Here is a 20063-nt window from a genome sequence, read left to right on the forward strand (position 1 = left end):
ACTGGAGAAGTGCCTTTTGGCTAAGATCATGCGTAACTGACCTGACAGGGGAGTAACCACCATAACCCAAGGTGGTTCTCCCTGGATCAGGAAGGTATATGCTTGCTTTTTTGGAAATAGGAGGTGGGTGGGGTGGCTTGACCCATCCACCTCCATGGCACGAACCTGGTATTGCAGTACTTCCAGGAACGGAGCAGTGGCTCTAGGCCTTTTGGCTAAGAGCATTGGCGCAGAGTGATCCTTGAATGGGCCCAAGGTGACCTCTGGCGTTTGTGATTTGACAAAGAATTGGAACGATTGGCTACGAATTTCCAAAAAAAAAAAATCAGACTGGAGAAGTGTGAATTCCCTCCCCCACCCTCTCTTCAGGGACCACGGGAGTGTATGCCCATTTAGCAGATTTATTCAATGTAAAACAATGAGTTTGATTCATTAATACAGCTTTAAATATATTTTAAATTTCCAGCACTTTTTTCATTTTCAGTCAATTTATTTAAATAAAATGTAAGCAAAAAATGCAAGTGATGCAGACCTTAAAAGGAAACTCGCTGGACCTAAAAGTTCAACCTTTGAAGGGGAGGGGGACATTACTGACTGGGGACTCCACACCTGGTGGTGAGAGATCAGCGTTGGTTTTAATTAAAAGGCACTGAATCAAAACCAATGTGTGCAACATCAACACTCGATACAGAGAAATGTGTTGTTATACAGAAACTATTGAATTATTCAATTTAAATTCAATTACCAAGACAAAGGGCCAAAGTAGCTGAAAGGTATGCATTCAATTAGTGCTTTATATGCGAAGGAGCGGCGTTAGGGCAGAGGAGCGGCGAGAGTTCGTAGAGGGATGTGATCGGGACCCAAGAGAGGCGTGAGTTTGGGGCCCAGAAAAGGCGGGGGCCCAGGGGCAGCACGGGCCAGTCCACATTGCGATATGTGTGCACTAGGTCCGTGCAGCAGAGCTGGTCTCCAGTCGTCTTGGTTAATCCTGGTCACTGGACCAAGACCTAGTTCTGACAAGCCCCTGTGGTGGCTGGTGTGCAACGGCCACCACACGTTAAAAAAATCTTCCACCCTTCAACATGTAGTTCGGGGCCTGGAATATTAGGTCCTTCATTGAAACACCTATGAATTGATCCCTTTTTGGCGTGGAAGCAAGTCATCCTCGTTTCGAGGGATTGCCTATGATGATATATACATAAATTAGTAAATGCAGGGGATTAACGAGGTGCAAATTGGTTGAAGATTCTAGGAACCGGCCTGAAATAGCAGGGAGCTTAATACGTTACAAGCTGTGCTTTTATAATTGACGTCAATGGGACTTGCAAATGGTTAGCGCTATTTGTTGGATATAGGCGGCTGCCCATGATAAGTGTGGACAGCACAAGTGGTGGGGACTGTCAATGCTGCCTTGCCAGCATCACCCACAAAAAATATTTTTTTGTTTATCTAATCAAATAGGACTGACTTGGCTTTAACTGCCACTTGCAGTAGTGCACGCCATATTTTAAATGACCATTTCAATGCAAACCAAGATCCTCTAATTTCCCCATCTTACTTCTACTACTATTCCTAAATTTTCATCCTCTGGTTACCAATTTAAAAATCAATGGAAATAAGCTTTCACTATTTACCCACTCAAACTCTGTTTGCCATGCTTCTCAATTTGGCACCTTCAGCAAATTTTGATATTAGTTCCCATCATATCAAAACATATTAAATTCTTAAGGGGCTCGACAGGGTTAATGCTTCCCCTGGCTGGGGAATCTAGAACACTGGGTCACAGTCTCAGAATAAGGGCTCGGCTGTTTAGGACTGAGATGAGGAGAAAGATTGTTAATCTTTGGAATTCTCTACCCCAGAGAGCTGTGGATGCTCAGTCGTTGAGTATATTCAAGACAGAGGTCGATACATTTTTGAGAACGAAGGGAATTAAGGGATATGGGATGGTGGAGTTGAGGTAGAAGATCAGCCATGAAGGATCAAATGGCCTACTCCTGCTTCATTTTTTTTAACCCCCCCCCCCCACTTATCAACACCCTTCCGCATTTCAGGATTTGTCCCAGCTCCTCCATTCCTTTCAAAGTTTAACTAGCTAGTGTATAGGCCCTTTCCTTACCCACCTACTTTTGACATGTATAAAAGTTTTTTCTATTAAAGTTCATACTGAGCATCGGTGCTTTTTCAAACATTCCCTTATCCCTTCTAAACACTCTTCTTGCTTCCTTATGATTTTAGTTTGCTTCTTATTGTCTTTGGTATAATTAGCCTTAAATTTCTCAAATGCCTCTTTTAGACTTTATTTTAATAGATTTATAATAATCTATTATTTATTCATGGAACTCCAGCCTTTATCCTAACCTCTTCGCCCCCAGTTGGCATGCTTACAGTATGTGTGGCACAAAGCTTGAAAATGTAGTAAACAGTGAGGAGGATAGTAACAAACTACTGGAGATAGACCAGACTGGTGAAATGGGCAGACACATGGTAGATGAAATTTAATGCAGAGAAGAGCGAAGTGACATATTTTGGAAGGAGAAATGACGAGAAGCTGAATAAACAAAATGGTTCAATTTTAAAGGGGGCGCCGGAAGAGAGACCTGGGGGTTCACATACACAAATCTTTGAAGGTTGCAGGACAAGTTGAAAAAGCTGATTAAAAAACAGATCCTTGGCTTTATAAATAGAAACAGTACAAAAAGCACAGAAGTTTTGCTAAACCTTCATATATCACTGGTTCGACCTCAATTAGAGTATGTGTCCAGTTCTGGGATCCACACTTTGGAAAGGACGTCAAGGCCTTGGAGAGGGTGCAGAGGAGATTTACCAGAACAGTACCAGGAATGAGGGGTTTCAGTTATCTGGAGAGACTGGAAAAGCTGAGATTGTTCTCCTTAGAACAGAGAAGGTTAAAGGGAGATTTAATAGAGGTGTTTAAAATTATGAGGGGTTTTGATAAGAGTAGATAGGGAGAAACTATTTTCACTGACAAGTTACTATTGAATCGGCTTATGTACACTGTGTACAACATCAACCACACTACCCTCATCAACCCTCTGTGTTACTTCCAAAGAACTCAATCAAGTCAGTCAAACACGATTTACCTTTAACCAATCCATGCTGACTTTCATTTATTAACCCATATTTTTCAGTGACAATTAATTTTGTCCCGAAATATTGTCTCCAAGTTTCCCCACCAGAGGTTAGGCTGACTGGCCTGTAGTTGTTGGGTTTAACCCTCTACCCTTTTTTTGAACAATCTTCCAGTCCTCTGGCACCTCTCCCATATCGAAGGAGGATTGGAATATTATGGCCAGTCTCCAAAACTTCCATAGCACCTAGGATGCATCCCATCCGGACTGGGTGGCTTCTCTACTTTTTGAATGTCGTCAACCTTTTAAGTAGCTCCTCTTTATCTATTTTTATCCTATCCAATTTCTCTACAACCTCTTCCTTCACCGAGACATTGGCGGCATTCTCTTTAGTGAAGATAGCTACAAAGTTAGTACATTTAGTACCTCAGCCATGCCCTCTGCCTCCACAAGATAATTTCCTTTTTGGTCCTAATCGGCCCCACCCTTCCTTTCACTATTTATACGTTTCACAAGGCTTTTGGGTTCCCTTTTATGTTATCCGCTAATCTATTCTCATACTCTCTTTGCCCCTCTTTTATTTCCTTTTTCATTCTCCTCTGTACTTTTGTATTCAGCTTGGTTCTCTACTGTATTATGAACCTGATATTTATCATAAGCCCTCTTCTTCGGTTTCATTTTAATCTCTACATATCTTTAGTCATCCAGGAAGCTCCAGCTTTGGCTGTTCTTCCTTTCCCCTTCATGGGAATGTATCTAGTCTGTACACCCAAACTTTCCCCTCCTTGAAGGCTTCCCATTTACTGCTCATTTACTGTCTTACCTGCCAATCTTGGGTTACAATCCACCTGGGCCAGATCCCCTTTCAGCTCACTGGAATTAATCCCCCTCCAGTTGAGAATTTTTTGCATTTGATTTTCCTTGTCCTTTTCCACAATTACTCTAAACCTGACGACATTGTGAAAAGGTGGATTCCACTGGCAAGCTTTGTCCAATCCCTTTCATCTCTAGAAGCGAATGTCATGGTGAACAATGCTGGCCAACAAATTGGAGGACTGATTTGTGACACAATCACTGTAATTTGTCAGTATCATAGAATAGCACTGCACAGAAGGCCGCCATTTGGCCCATGGAGTCTGTGCTGGCTCTTTTGAAGAATAATCCAGTTAGTCCCATTCCCCCTGCTCCTTTCCCATCTCCCTGCAATTTTTTTCTCCTTCAAGTATTTAACCTCTTTTGAAAGCTACTATTGAATCTGTTTCCACCACCCTTTCAGGCAATGCATTCCAAAACCTAACCATTTGTTGCATAGAAAGGTTTCCCCTCGTATCATCTCTAGTTCTTTTGCCAATCACCTTAAATCTGTGCCTTCTGGTTATCGACCCATCAGCCATTGGAAACAGTCTCTCTTTATTTACCCTATCTAAACCCTTCCTGATTTTAGACACCTCTATCAAATCTCTTCATAGCCTTCTCCGCTCAAAGAACAACCACCCAGCTTCTTCAGTCTATCCATGTAACTGTAATCCCTCATCCGTGGAATCATTCGCGTAAATCTCGACGGTACCCTCTCCAAAGCCTTCACGTCCTTCCTAAAATGTGGTACCCAGAATTGGACACAATACTCCAGCTGGGGCCGAACTTGTGCTTTGTATAGGTTTAGCCTGGCTTCTGTACTCTATGTCTCTATTTATAAAGCACAGGATTCTATATGTTCTATTAGCTGCTTTGTTAACCTGTCCTGGCACCTTCAAATATTTGTGCACAAACAGCCTTGTTCTCTGTTATTGCACATCCTTTAAAATTATACCAATTAACTTGTATTGTCTCTCATTCTTCCTACCAAAATGTATCACCTCACACTTTTCTGCATTGAATTTCATCTGCCATGTGTCCACTCATTCCACCAGCCTGTTTGTCCTCTTGAAGATTATTACTATCTTGCTTACGGTTCGCTACATTTCCAAGTTTCGTGTCATCTGCATATTTCTAAATTGTGTCCCAAGTCATTAATATATATCAATAACATCTGTGGCCCTAGTACTGAACCCCGGGGAACGCCACTGTATATCTCCCGCCAATCCAAAAAAAACACACCTCTGTTTTCTAACCATTAGCCAATTAGGTGTCCAGCTGATACTGCCCTGTTCAATTAATCTGAAAGCTACCAAAGGCAAAAGCAGTGTTTAAGGACAGACAGGCAGAAAGGAATGCAATACATTCCCTGAACATAACTGATGACCCTCCACTAAAATACAGCAGCATTCTGTATTCAAGTGCAAAATGGACACAAGATTTTCTTTAAAGCCGCATCTCTTTTTGAAAGCACTGACTTGTGCTGTAATTATAGTTTCATCTGAACTTCACTTAAAGTGGCCATGCTTCATGCATGATGCTCAATAGTGAACTTGAGCAGGCTGACAGAGGAAGGCACTACAGCCCAGTCCTCCTCTCACCCTATTTCACGGTGTAGCTCTTAACTTTTTCTCTCCTTAGTTCATGGGTGTACAGACCTGTGCATGCATGTCAGCTTAGCTCAACTGGTAGCACTCTCATAACAGAGCCACCAGATTATGTGTTTAAGACCCACTTCAGGATGTGAGCACGTAAGGTAGGCTGATCTTCCAGTGCAGTACTGAGGGAGAACTGCATTGTCAAAGATGCTATCTTTCGAATGAGATACTAAATTGAGGCAGGATCTGTTGGTTCCAGTGGCCATTAAAGCATTTCATGGCATTATTCAAACACAGCAAAGAGTTCTTTTTATATCCTGCCCAACATTCCTCCTTGATTCACCACGACCAAAAAACCAGATTCACCTCATTGCTGTTTTGGGATCTGGCTGTGCACAAAATGGTCACGATGCTTATCTGCATAACAGTGACAGCATTTTAAAGTAACTCGTCAGTATATTATTGCAAATCATTTTCTTTCGATTAGTACGCATTCAAATCTATTCACCAGAAATATCTTAATATATCATTTAGGCTCTTGTCCAAGGCAAATTCCTATACTCTAAATAAAAAGTGCACAGGGTCTGCAACATGCACACTCCCAATCTTGACCATAGTTAATTGGTGCTTTTGTTTGGGAGTGGGGAGAATAAAGAAAGCCTGTACACATTACTCTGAGATGGTCTCATGCTCCTCCTATTGGCAAGCTCAGAATCAACCATGAGAAGCCTGGGAGTGAGTCATATTTATCTGTCCTCATTCTCAGCTGTGGAATAGTGCAGAGGGACCTCGAAAATGGAGCACAAGAGGAGAAAAAGTCGACAATATTCATCATCATAGGCAGTCCCTCGGAGTCGAGGATGACTTGCTTCCACACTAGAAGTGAGTTCTCAGGTGACTGAAGAGTCCAATGCGGGACCTACAGACTCTGTAGGCTTCCATAATCAGCACCTGTGAAGAGACACTCAGTCAGGAAACACCAAGGCTTGTTCGACGAGAACGATCAGGAGATCCAGGAGCTAAAATGCCGCAAGCGCAAGGCATTCTTGGACTTGAAGCAGCAACACAACTCGAGGGCAAGAAAACAGCTCTACAGGCATCTGAAGGCCGAAGTCCAACAGAAAACCCGCGACCTAAAGAACAGATGGTGGGTGGAGAAAGCTCAAGAAATCCAGCAGCGAGCTGACAACCACGATGTGCGAGGATTCTTCAGCGCAATCAAGACGACCTATGGCCAAGCACCCAAGGCCCTACCCCACTACTGGCCAAGAATGGAGAGGTGCACATCAAGGTCAGAGAGGCAGTCAGTGTCCGTTGGAAGGAGCACTTCGAGGATCTTCACAACTGAGACGGTGTCTTCAACGAGAGTGTCCTCGACTCCATCCCACAGCATGCCACCCGCCACCATCTCAGCACAACCCCAGCCTGGCATGAGGTTGATAAGGCCACCAGACAACTGAAGAACAAATCATCAGGAGCAGATGGAATTCCAGCTGAAGCACGAAAACATGGCGGAGAAGCACTACAGGCGCAGATCCAAGATCTCATCTCTCATCTGGAAGGAGGAGATCATGCCAGGAGATCTCAGACGCTGGAATCATGATCATCTTCAGGAAAGGTGTCAAGTCCTCCTGAATCGCCTTCATCCTGTGGCTAAAGAACTCCTCCCAGAGTCGCAATGCGGATTCCGCCCAGTAAGGGGCACAATGGACATGATCTTCACTGCGCGGCAGATTGGAGAAACATGCAGGGAACAGCACCAAACCTTGTACATGGCCTTCTTCGACCTCACAAGAGCCTTCGACACGGTCAACCGTGAGGGATTATGGAGCGTCCTCCTCAGATTCGTCTGCCCTGAAGTTTGTCACCATTCTCCACCTGCTCCATGATGACATGCAAGCCATGATCCTGACAAACGGATCTACCACAGACCAATTCCACGCTCGGACCGGGGTCAAGCAAGGCTGTGTCATCGCACCAACGCTCTTCTTGATCTTCCTTGCTGCAATGCTCCATCTCACCCTCGGCAAGCTCCCCGCCGGAGTGGAGCTAAATTACAGGGCAAACGGGAATCTGTTCAATCTCCACCGCCTCCAGGCCAGATCCAAGGTCATCTCATTCGCCATCATTGAATTACAGTATACTGACGATGCCTGCGTCTGCGCACACTTGGAGGCTGAACTCCAAGCCATCGTCAACACCTTCACCGAGGTGTATGAGAGCATGGGCCTTACATTAAGCATCCCCAAGACAAAGGTCCTCTACCAACCTGCTCCCGCCACACAGCACTGCCCCCCGGTTATCAAAATCCACAACGAGGCCTTGGACAACATGGACCATTTTCCATACCTTGGGAGCCTACTATCAACAAGGGAAGACATTGACGACAAGGTCCAACACCGCCTTCAGTGTGCCAGTGCAGGCTTCGGTTGCTTGAGGAAGAGTGTGTTTGAAGACCAGGACCTCAAACCCGACACCAAGCTCATGGTCTACAGAGCAGTAGTGATACCCGCCCTCCTATATGGCTGAGTGTCATGGACTATGTACAGCAGGCACCTCAAAACACTGGAGAAGTACCACCAATGCTGCCTCTGCAAGATCCTGCAAATCCATTGGCAGGATAGGCACGCCAATGTCAGTGTCCTCGCTCAGGCCAATATACCCAGCTCCGCTGGATTGGCTACATTGTCCGCATGCCTGACCCAAGACTCCCAAAACAAGTGCTCTACTTGGAGCTCCGACACGGCAAGCGAGCCCTAGGTGGGCAGAGGAAACGCTTCAAGGACACCCTCAAAGCCTCCTTGAAAAAAATGTAACATCCCCGCCATCACCTGGGAATCCCTGGCTCAAGACCGCCCAACATGGAGGAAAAGCATCTGGGAAGGCACTGAACACCTAGAGTCTCTTCGCCGAGAGCAAGCTGAAGCAAAGCGTTGACAGCGGAAGGAGCGTGCAGCAACCCACCCACCCATTCCTCCAACCACCGTCTGCCCCACCTGTGACAGAGGCTGTATTACCGTGAAATGATATGCCGTTCTGTACAAGGGTCTAATGTTTAAAAAGTGCCTAAATAAAACAAAGGAAATCTCACTCAGGGAGCACTGTTTCCTCAGTTTCATTTAATGGGGGGGGGGGGGGGGGGAAAGGCAAGAGAGACAGCAGTGTCCAATCAGTCCTTCCTGATGTATGTTTAAAATTTATACAAAGTAAATCTAACAAGACTTGTATAAAGCAGAGAGGTCACTGTCAAATTTTAATGAACCAAGAGACCAGCTTTACAAATAGGAATGAGACCAAATTGGAATAAAAAGTGTGGCATACGAGACAGAACTTTCCTTTGCCCCACTTCCGTACATCGGACTAGCACTTCAAAAAACATCTGAATCCTTTTGGGTCGGGTGAAGGAAGCGTTGCTGAGAGATGAAGACCAGACATCAACATTAAAAACAATATTTTCTTTTAAATGGCACATCCTTTTGACTTATCTGGATCCCACGATTTGATTTTTAAGACACAGATCAAATTTTGTATTAAGAGGTTTCCTTATTAAGGCCCACTAAATGCATACTAAATGATGGCAGTGTAATGAACGGAGTGGAGTGGCTCCGAAAAGTTCTTTACCCTCCCCAATCCAGGTCTTAAGGTGGTATGACTTCACAGGCAACAGCTACCTTGCAGTATCTCACCCAAGTGGCCATTACTCACGTGTGAGCCTAGACCATGAATATTGGCAGGCTACTTGACCCCGATCCTGTCTTCACCCAAAGTTTACACGTGCACACGTCAAGCAGGAATTGATTGCTGGCTAGCAATCAGGAGCAGAAACCCTGGTTGATTTCTAGTACTGGAGAAATTAATGGGACAAAAAGCCATCCAATCACCTGATGGCCTATATCCTAGAGTTTTAAGAGGTAGCCACAGAGAAAGTAGATGCATTGGTTTGATCTTCCAGAATTCCCTCGAGTCTAGAACGGTCCCCGTGGATTGGTAGGTAGCAAATGTAACCCCGCCAATCAAGGAAGGAGGGAGAGAGAAAACAGGGAACTATAGACCAGTTAGCGCCTGGGAAGTAGGGAAAATGCTATAATCTATTATTAGGTTTGTGGTAACAGGGCACTTAGAAAATCATAATATGATTGTGCAGTTAACACGGATTTATGAAAGGGAAATTGTGTTGGACAAGTTGGAACTAGGGTAGACAAGGGGAAAACCAATGGATGCAGTGTATTTGGAGTTTCAGAAAGCATTCAATAAGGTGCCACACAAGAAGTTATTACACAAAATTAGGGCTCATGTGATTGGGCGTAATATATGAGCATGGATTGAGGATTGGTTAACGGACAGAAAACATATTGGGAATAAACGGGCCAATTTCAGGTTGGCAGGCTGTAACTAGTGGGGTACCTCAAGGATCAGTGCTTGGGCATCAGCTATTTACAATCGCTATTAATGACTGAGATGAGGGAACTGAGTGTAATGTATTCAAGTTTGCTGACAATGGGAAAGTAAGTTGTGAGGACACAAAGAGGCTGTAAAGGGATATAGACAGGTTACGTGAGTGGGCAAGAACATGGTGGATGGAATATAACGTGGACAAATGTAAAGTTATCCACTTTGTCAGAAAAAAATTACAATCAGAATATTTTTTAAATGGAGAGATTGGAAAAATATTGGTATTCAGAGGGACCTGGGTGTCCTTGTACATAAATCACTGAAAGTTAACATGCATGTACAGCAAACAATTAGAAAAGGAAATAGTATGTTAAGCTTTATTACAAAAGGATTAGGTGCAAGAGTAAAGGAGTCTTACTACAATTTATATAGAGCCTTAGTGAGTCCACACCTTGATGTACAGTTTTGGTCTCCTTACACAAGGATATACTTGCCTTAGAGGGAGTGCAACGAAGGTTCACCAGACTTCTTCCTGGGATGGGGGGGGATTATTCTATGAGGAGAGATTGAGTAGCCTAGGCCTATATTCCCTCGAATTTAGAAGAATGAGTGGTGATCTCATTGAAAGATATACATTTCCTAAAGGGCTTGACGGGGTAGATGCTGGGAGGATATTTCCCCTGATCGGGGAGTCTAGAACCAGGGATCAGTCTCAGAATAAGGGGTCGGCCATTTAGGACCGGAGATGAGGAGTAATTTCTTCACTTGAGAGTTGTGAATATTTGGAATTCTCTACCCCAGAAGGCTGTGGATGCTCTGTTGTCAAGTATATGCAAGACAGAGATTGATAAGAGTTTTGGATATTAAGAGAATCAAGCAATATGGGGATAGTACAGGAAGGTGGAGTTATGGTTGAAGATCAACAATGATCTTATTGAATGGCAGAGCAGTTTCGAAGGGCCGAGTGGCCTATTCCTGTTCGTTGTTCTTATGATTTTCCCCTCATTAATCCAGTGGCGTGGAGGTGTTAATCCAATTGTGGCAGCCCCTACCACTGAGCACAACGAAATCCACCCGAGGCTTTTCGTTTCACCTGCTGCTTTAACCAACTGAGCCATTGGGGCGCTTGGCTCTGGAAAGTGCAGTTTATTTGGGTCAAGTCAAAAGGAGTTGTGCAACTACAAATAGAAAGTCGCAACACCTATTAGGAAAGACATTGCAGAAATTATTCTAAAAGCAGCGTGGAGAGCAAAAGACTAAAATAGATGGAAGGTATAGGCAGATCTTTTCAAATCTACTACAATGGAGTCTTGATATACTAAATTTTGATAGATTGAAGCAGTGGTGACAATAGACATTTCCTATGTTGCTGGACCCACTAAAGTCAAATAGGCAAACCCAGCAGCAGAGAAATGGTGTGGACGCCCCGTATTGAGCCAACTAACATGCTGGCTGGGAGTCCAAGAAGGGAATCAGAATACCAGCACTGGAGCCAGAATCGGAGGCTACCACAACACTGACATAAGAATAGGTTCAGGAATGTAGATACTGTAGAGTATCTATAGCAAATGCAGGCAGCCTGATAGCATGGGGGAAGTGGCAGACCAGTTCTCCAATATTCAGGGGAACAGGAGTGGGTCAAGAGTACAAATCAATATCTATTTATGTTTTTGCTGATCCCCTCGAGCTTTGATATATTGAAACTCCACTGTAGTACAACATGGGAAGTGCAATTTCCCCCCACCCACAACCCTCATCTTGACAATTCTTATAAAAGGATCCACGTCCCAAATTTCTCCCTCTCCAGAAGGCTCTGGCGAACACTGGGGTATGATTCCATAGGCACGGACATTCCTCCAGTACTCCACCCAAGAGGCCGTTCTTCATACGTGAGTCCAGACAGCAATGCCGGAAGATTATTTGGCTGTGGAGAGCTCAATCTTGTCCTCACCTGATGTACACATGCACAATTTTCAGAACTGGTTACTGGGTTAGCAATCCAGAGTGGGAACCTTGGCTGATTCTCTCCCCCACCCCCAATGCTTAATGATACTGAAGGCAACTGTAGTAGCCCACACTGGCATTCCAGTTGAGATCAGTTAACTTATCACAGGCTAAGGATCGAACCAGAGAGCTTCTCTGTCTGTACGGCTCAGTACCCCAGAGCAACACACTTACCAATTGAATCATTGGGGGAGCTCATCCATAACTTGTCAACTGAAACCTCCAGTTTTCCAGGGTTGCAAAGCGGATTCAGGCTGGCATGAACAAGCAATCCAAATCAGATGTCAATTATCTTTTCATATGCAAACTTTAATCCCACAAAGCCCCCCTTTCTTGGCCACACTTGCTCAGGCTGAACCAGACAGAGCAAAACCCTGGTGTCCTGTTGGACCCAGAGCTGAGCCTCAAATCCCACAACCAACCCATCACCAAGACCACTTAATTTCATTCCCTGCAACATTGCTCATGTCAAGTCACTTCCTCACCCCCATCTCCGCTGAAACCCAGTCACCTCTAGACTCGATTTCTGCAAAATCCTCCTTGTCGGCCTCCCATCCTCCAGAAAATGCTACTTTTTCCAAGTCAGCTGCCCATATCCTGTACAAAGGTAAAATATTGCAGATGCTAGAAATCTGAAATATAAACAGAAAATGCTGGAAATACTCAGGTCAGGCAGCATCTGTGGAGAGAGAAAGAGAGTTGAAGTTTCAGGTTGGTGTCACTGACCTGAAACGTTAACTCTGTTTCTTGCTCCACTGATGCTGCCTGACCTGCTGAGTATTTCCAGCATTTTCTGTTTATATTGCCCATATCCTGTCCTGCACTGTGCCTTGTTCACATTTACTCCTGTCCTCACTGACCTACACTTGCTCCCTGTCCATCAATGCATCAATTTTAAAGTCCTTGTCCTCACCTTCAAATTCCTCTTGGGCCTCAATCCCACCCAGCTCTGTAACCCCTTCCAGTCATGCATTCCATCCTGGCTCCCCAATTCTGGTCTTTTGTGCAGCTCGCTTCCCTTCACGCCGTCATTCGGCCTCGGAACCTTTGGTTTCCTCGGCCTTACTCTCTAAAATATCTTCCCTAAATCCCTCTCTCTCCACCTTTAAAAACCTTCTCAAATCCCATCTTTTCCACCACCTCTCCAAAATATTTTACCAACTATGCTCTTTTATTCAGATTTATAATTAATTTATTCTCTCCCCTCCCCTTTGCAATGTACCTTGGCAAGTTTTCTGCACTGAAGATGCTATGTAAATGCAAGTTGTTGTTAGTTGGACATGCATTCTTGCCCATGATTTTCCACGAGTTACTGATCTCAGCTGTGCTGTCACGGAGAGGGGGAGCAGGGATCAATCGCTTCCCTGCAGGAAGGGAGAGGAAAAGAATAAGAAGGAGATTCATCCCACAGGCTGCTCAACTGCACCTCCTCCTAACTCCTCAAAGTGTCACTTGTACAGACAGCCTCATCTCCTTTACCACTGATGGTCTACGAAGAAGAATGGGAAAGCTTTCCTAAGCAGCCAATTAACCCTCCTCTGCTGTGGTCTATTGTCCTAATAGTAAGACGGCCCTTTCCTGCCATGTAATACAGGGGCTACGTGGAAAAAATTGGGTATAAAAGCAACAATTAAAGATAAGAAAACCAGTGAATGGAGAAATGGACAATTAAATATAAAACGTGTTAGCCATCATGTTGGGGAGCACATCTAAAGGCTCTAATACATTAATCAGATTTGGATGGTCAAGCTTCTTGGGGTTCTTTCCTGTAGTTGGATGTTTTCCGGTCCTTCAAGTGTGTTACTCTATTAAGACTCACTCCCTGCTGATGTACATTCTAGTTAAGGTTAGTATACTGCTACCACTTTTAAGTTGAAGTGTTTATTTTTTGTAAATATTTCAGGGTGCACTTTGAAATCAGGATTTGTTGGAAACAAAAGGAGTCTCAGGCAAGTCAGCCTTTTATCACAAAGATACATCCGCTTCAACTCCCCTCCCCCCACCCCAACACACACACACACACACACACACAAAGGTACTCCAAGGCAGAATGCAGTGGGTACAACCGTTAGATGTTGCAATTATGTTCACAGCAACTGGAAACGTCCTGTAGATGTATTGGGTAATTTCCCTCCCATCCAGAGAGACTGGCAGGATGATATTGACATACTGGAGGATGAAGATTCCCCTCCCCTCTACCCCCACCTCAACCCCTCTCGAAAAAAGAGTAGAGGTAGATTTTTGCACAGGCTTGGTAAAAATCTATTTGCAAAACATCCAGCAGCTGTTCTCTCACCATTCCAGCTGAGGCTCTGCAGCGTGTCCCGCAGAAATTTACAGTCTTTATTGTACTTCCAAGCCTCCTGCATCACCTCGTTCAACTTCTCATCTTCATTCTCTCCTACCAAAACAAGGAATTTCAACATAGAACCACTGCACATGACAATATCACATTGTAATTTTCATTCGATCCTCATTCTGTCCCCAAGCTAATTTTTCCTCTCAGCTGGGAGGATGGACAAACCTGGCACTGGACAAACCTCTGCTGGATCAACTCCTAAAGCTGCTACAGAAATGTGGCAAATCAAAATTACTTACGAAACAGAAAAGACAACACTTTTCTTTCAACTGGTGGCTGGCTTCAGCGAATCTGGCCAGTTTACTTTGGGGCTACTATTGGATGGACGAGACCCCCGTGTAGGGAATCAGCAGCACTAGAAAGGTCTCCTGCAATAAGAGCAGCTTCTATGAAAGGCAAATCTCCCTTCCACCACTTCAATGTACTGGTGCAGACAGATGAGTACCAACAGTTTTCTGGGAGGAAATGGATTTCACATTGCATCGCCTGGCTAATGGTAGGGCATCGAGTGTGGACTGCATTCATGTCAAATTCCTAAATGCTGCTCTAGATTGGTGGGGAGCAAGGGAGAAACAATAATAGTTAGTGCCAAGAACTGCCAACTTGCATTCAAGCAGTCTTCAGGCAATACTGCCACCATCAGAAGACACAGCTTTTGAATATCCTGGAAGCATTGCCTATCCCCAGGAAGCAATAGAGGCATCATCATCATCATAGGCAGTCCCTCGGAATTGAGGAAGACTTACTTCCACTCTAAAAGTGAGCTCTCAGGTGGCTGTGCAGTCCAGTACGGGAATTACAGTCTCTGTCACAGGTGGGACAGACAGTGGTTGAAGGAAAGGTTGGGTGGGGAGTCTGGTTTGTCGCATGCTCCTTCCGCTGTCTGCTCTTGATTTCTGCATGCGCTCGGCGACGAGGCTAGAGGTGCTCAGTGCCCTCTCGGATGCTCTTCCTCCATTTTGGGCGGTCTTGGGCCAGGGATTCCCAGGTGCCGGTGGGGATGTTGCACTTTATCAAGGTGGCTTTGAGGGTGTCCTTGAAATGTTTCCTCTGCCCACCTGGGGTTCGCTTGCTGTGTAGGAGTGCAGAGCAGAGTGCTTGCTTTGGGTGTCTCGTGTCGGGCATGCGGATTATGTGGCCCACCCAACAGAGCAGGTCGAGTGTGGTCAGTGCTTCGATGCTGGGGATGTTGGCCTGATCGAGAACACTGACGTTGGTGCATCTATCCTCCCAGTGGATTTGCAGGATCTTGCGGAGGCAGCGTTGGTGGTACTTCTCCAGCACTTTGAGGTGTCTATTGTATATAGTCCACGTCTCTGAGCCATATAGGAGGGTGGGTATCACTACTGCCATGTAGACCATAAGCTTGGTACCACATTTGAGGTCCTGGTCTTCAAACACTTTTCCTCAGGCGACCGAAGGCTGCGCTAGTACACTGGAGGCAGTGTTGGACCTCGTCATTGATGTCTGCCCTTGCTGATAGTAGGTTCCCGCGGTATGGAAAATGATTCACGTTGTCCAAGGTCGCGCAATGGATTTTGATGACCGGGCAGCACTGCATCTGGTTCTCTCAACCTCCATTTGCAGCAGACGGAGGGAGAGCCAAGTCAAAGTTCTCCACCACACATCCCTCATTCCATAGATTTCATCTAATGTGGTCAGATTAAGCGCTGGTAGGACCGTGGCCATATAAACCACTCTTCAGCACGTGCTCTGGTCCTACACTCACCTCCAGCCCTTCTAGGTGGGGATTCTGGAGGTTATCGAAGTCATGATTGGTCTTACTCGATGTAAAAGATCCCATGGTACTTTTTTATTGGAATAAGAGCAGGGAGATCTCCAGTGTCCTGGTCAATATTCAACCTTCAATCAAAACCACCAAAACAAATTAATTAATCGTTCATCTCTTTGCTGTTTGTGGGACCTCACTGTGTTCATACTGGCTGCAGCAGTTGCCTACGGAAACAATAGACGACCCTTCATTATCTGGGAAGCGCTTTGGGATGTTCTGTGAAAAGTGCCATATAAATAGAAATCTTTATTACCAGCCCACTAACTCTGACCACCAGGCATACTCAGCTTACTACTAGCAGGGCAAGGGATTCCCAGCTCTTTCAGACTTGCCCAGCTTTTATTCCAAGTAGCAATAGAGTGCATCCCCCATTTCTGACCTTGGTGCTCATCTAGAGGGTGGGGAGGATATCACTAGTCAAATTGCACTGTGCTTTCTTGCTGGGGGGGGGGCGGAAAGACAAAGAATGCCTGGCCTCCGCTCAACATAGCTGCAATCAACTTAGCATTTGGAGGGGAAAGTGCAGGCATCAACCCATATTCCATCACGCAGTGATGTAGTCTAGCAGTTCTCCAAAGTACCCAGCCATCATGTCACCTACAGAAAACCAGAACATGTTGGCAGATTTCAGGTACATCGCATTCTTATACATGCACATTCTTGCATGACTTATTATTTTTCATTCCTTAAACTGGAATAAAGAACTCCATTTCTCTCAACCGCCCCAAGTCCGCATCAGCTGCCTTACCAGCCTGCGGTAGAATACACTGCGCGATGACATCCCGCAGTTTCTCCAGAGCGACGTTGGCATCCTCTGCCTCGTTCTCCGGATCATGAATATAGACACCGTCCTTGGGCCTCGTGCTGTAACAAAATGACAATCTATTATGGGGGGGGAAGTCCCTGCATGAACAGGCGCAATTAGCCAGCCAAATCTGAGACACATTTAGTGGGCTAAGACATTAAACAGGCTTATTTTTCTTAAAACAAAAAAACAAAAAAAAGGAAGAAAAGGTAGAAAGAATTAATAAAAATGAAAAGCAATTAAAAAAAAACACGAGAAGAGCGACGGGAAAACTGACATTACCCATCTCGCCCCCACTACAAGTGTGCCATCTATCAGGCGATCGAGCTGTGGCACTGGTGATGGTCATTGGAGAAGTCCGACGTCTGGATTGCCTGCCTCACCTGCTGGCTGAAGGAGGCTATCTGGAGGCAAACAGCCATATGAGAAAAACAACAATGGGGAACATTTAGGGAAATGTTATTTTTTTAATCTTCTTAAAGGGGAACAGTCTTCACTTGAATCATTGTATAATCCTAAATGTGATAAAAAGGACATCCTCCTCTTGATAAGATTTCATTTCAAAATCTGCAGTTCAAATATTCCTCTTCACCGGTGTAACCACAGCTGATTCTTCATTAAACCCTATGCATTGATCAACACATTTGAAGTGAACATACTAAGCCCATACGTTGTTTAGCCCAGCAGCAGTCCAACAAGGACTTCTTCGAAGAGTTCTACAGCTCCGGTACTCACTTGTTATACAAGGCTTGCCAAAGAAAGCCAGAACTCCAGCTCTTAAGAGATTATTTCTGGCTCTACACTTCTATTGATAGCATTTTTTTTCTGTACACTTACTAGCATCTCAGTCTTGCCTGGATCTTATTTTATGCTTTAAACCCGCTAGTCAGACGGAGAACCAGGATTGTCGTTTTGTGCAGCCTCTCCTGTGCTGTGACATCATGACGTTCCATGTCAATAACTGAAATGACGGCACTATCTAGGAATTCAACAAGCCTAGAGTGAATTTTACTCCTCCATTCAGATCACTGCTGAAAATGGCAACAAGATACGATAAGCAAATTTTAAAACCATGAAACTGAGTAAAGAGAGGAGGAGCAAGAAACCACGTGCACCATTCTTTATAACGCTTAGGACTGCATGGCAATTCAAATGAACACAGTTTCCCTTTAAGGAGGATTCAACTGTTGCAGTATTGGCGAAAAATTTGACCACATGGATTGAAACAAGTTTTAGAAAGAGTCCTCTTGGATTGAAGTCCATTTCAAATCAATCCCTGCTATAACCAAAGCTTTGTAGCAAGTCATCGGCAAGCTCTCAGTGTACAGTGAGGTACTGAGCCATACAGACCAGGAAGCTCTCAAGTTCATTCTTGGTCTGTGTTGAGTTAGCTCCTTGCCAGGGGCAGGAGCTAATGGCTTCAGTCCCAGGCTAGAGAGGGGGCGGGGGGGAAATATCAGCCAGGGTTTCCTCTAGTGCTTTAAGTGTGAATGCCTGAAGGAGAAAGGAATGGGCATGGCTGTGATCCTTCCTCCTGCCCCCATGGTCAAATTGACTGCCGACATTGCTGTCCAGGCTCACACATGAAGAATGGACACTTGGAAGAGGTACCGGGGGCAACCGCTACCCTTGGAACCATACCCCAACACGAGTCTGAGCCTTCAGGACAGGTAGGATTAAAAAAAGAATTGTCTAGATATCCCAAAAGGCTTTTAAGTTTGCGACTACCAGCTTTCAATGTAATGAAACACCGAACATTTGAATGTGGAAATTAATAGATTATTAGAAGTGGGAGTCATTGTAGCAACATAGCAAACAACATTTTTTCTTTAAAACACCACTGGTTATAAAACAGTCTGCAGTTTCAACTTTCACGAAAAACAGTAACACATATTCTCTTTCCTTCCTGATTGGTGTATGAAGGAGTCTTTCTAATACATACTAAATATATGCAAGTTGCAGCTTTTTAAACTTAAGTGGTTGCACTTGCTTTAAATGTTTGCATCTGCCTATCTTGGACATAGTCAACAAATGTGTGCTGCAACTTATGCAGCCAGCAAGAACAGTGCTGCCTCATGCTCCCTCTACCTCCCTGCTAAATTCTTTAGCTGGATTCCCCAGCCTTAATGACCTAAACTATTTGTTCCTCTATGTATTGCCATAAACCTTGTATATATTGAATGGAATCAAAACGATCTAGTGATGGCTTCAGGTTTGTAACATGCCTTTTTAATGTGGCAATCATAGATGGCTTTATTCTTGCAGTTTGTCATATAAACTCCTTGATTTTTAATAACATCTTGGATTTATATAGCGCCTTTAACTTAGGAAAGAAACATCCCAACGCACGTATGGGCTTATAATGTTATCCTACATACACTCAATATAGTACAGTATCAGAGATTTGTGCTTTAGGCCCCTAGGCATTCAGATGGGACAATGAACAAAATCAGGGCGGACTTAAAAACTCAATTCATACTTTACAGAATATCACTAATAACCCAACAATTAGAAAATTTGCCAATAACAAGAAGCAAATTTGCCAACAAAAGAACAAATTAATACGATAAATTCAAATCCATTTAGGCTTTTGTTTTCAATTTTATCCTCTTCTTTCCTGAATGTATGCATGAATGTGTGATTCCATGGGCCCGTTCTTCATGAGCAAGCCTAGAAGGTGAGAGTCAGCAAACTATTTGACCACAAAGGGCATCACAGCCACGCCCAATCCTGCCTCTACCTGCCCATCCAAAAGTGTATACTATCCAGCAGGTACAACTCGATGGTGACCAGGAGCATGAACATTGGTTGATTTATATCTTCTTACCCAATGGATGCTGAGGCTAATCGTAGCACCCCAGCTGTTGCCCTGTCCGAGATAAACTAATTTAGCACAGACACGATCAAATCTGTAAACTCCTGGTCTGTATAGCTTAGTGAGATATTTTTCAGTGCATCGGGGGAAGCTCAGTTGTACAGTGAGAAATTGCATCAATATTTTAGTGGACTCCAGATATAAACCCACATATAATCCTGATCCCAGCAAAGAATGTGAGCTAACCAAACCACCTCTTATTCACTCCCCATTCTGTACAATTTCTGAAACAAATATTAAATATCTCCCACTGATCCAATTTGGGATGGTCTGCGTGGTTAATGCACTGGT

At 44.4% G+C, this 20063-nt stretch overlaps 1 protein-coding gene across 3 annotated transcripts in view; it reads right to left on the minus strand.

The window, feature by feature from the left end:
- The window catches only part of mapkapk5 (MAPK activated protein kinase 5), an 81564-nt gene that overhangs the window by 320 nt on the left and 61181 nt on the right, over positions 1-20063 (minus strand). For 2 of the 3 annotated variants that reach the window (XM_070887942.1, XM_070887941.1), the window contains exons 12-15: positions 16841-16956; positions 14238-14342; positions 13164-13305; positions 12116-12195 (exon numbers count right to left, since the gene is read on the minus strand). In XM_070887942.1, the coding sequence (XP_070744043.1) occupies positions 12116-12195; positions 13164-13305; positions 14238-14342; positions 16841-16956 (443 nt within the window). The remainder of the gene's footprint in view (positions 1-12115; positions 12196-13163; positions 13306-14237; positions 14343-16840; positions 16957-20063) is intronic. The other variant, XM_070887943.1, reaches the window with a different exon arrangement.

This window comes from Pristiophorus japonicus, chromosome 8, assembly GCF_044704955.1.
Source record: "Pristiophorus japonicus isolate sPriJap1 chromosome 8, sPriJap1.hap1, whole genome shotgun sequence".
NCBI classification, from domain to species: domain Eukaryota; kingdom Metazoa; phylum Chordata; class Chondrichthyes; family Pristiophoridae; genus Pristiophorus; species Pristiophorus japonicus.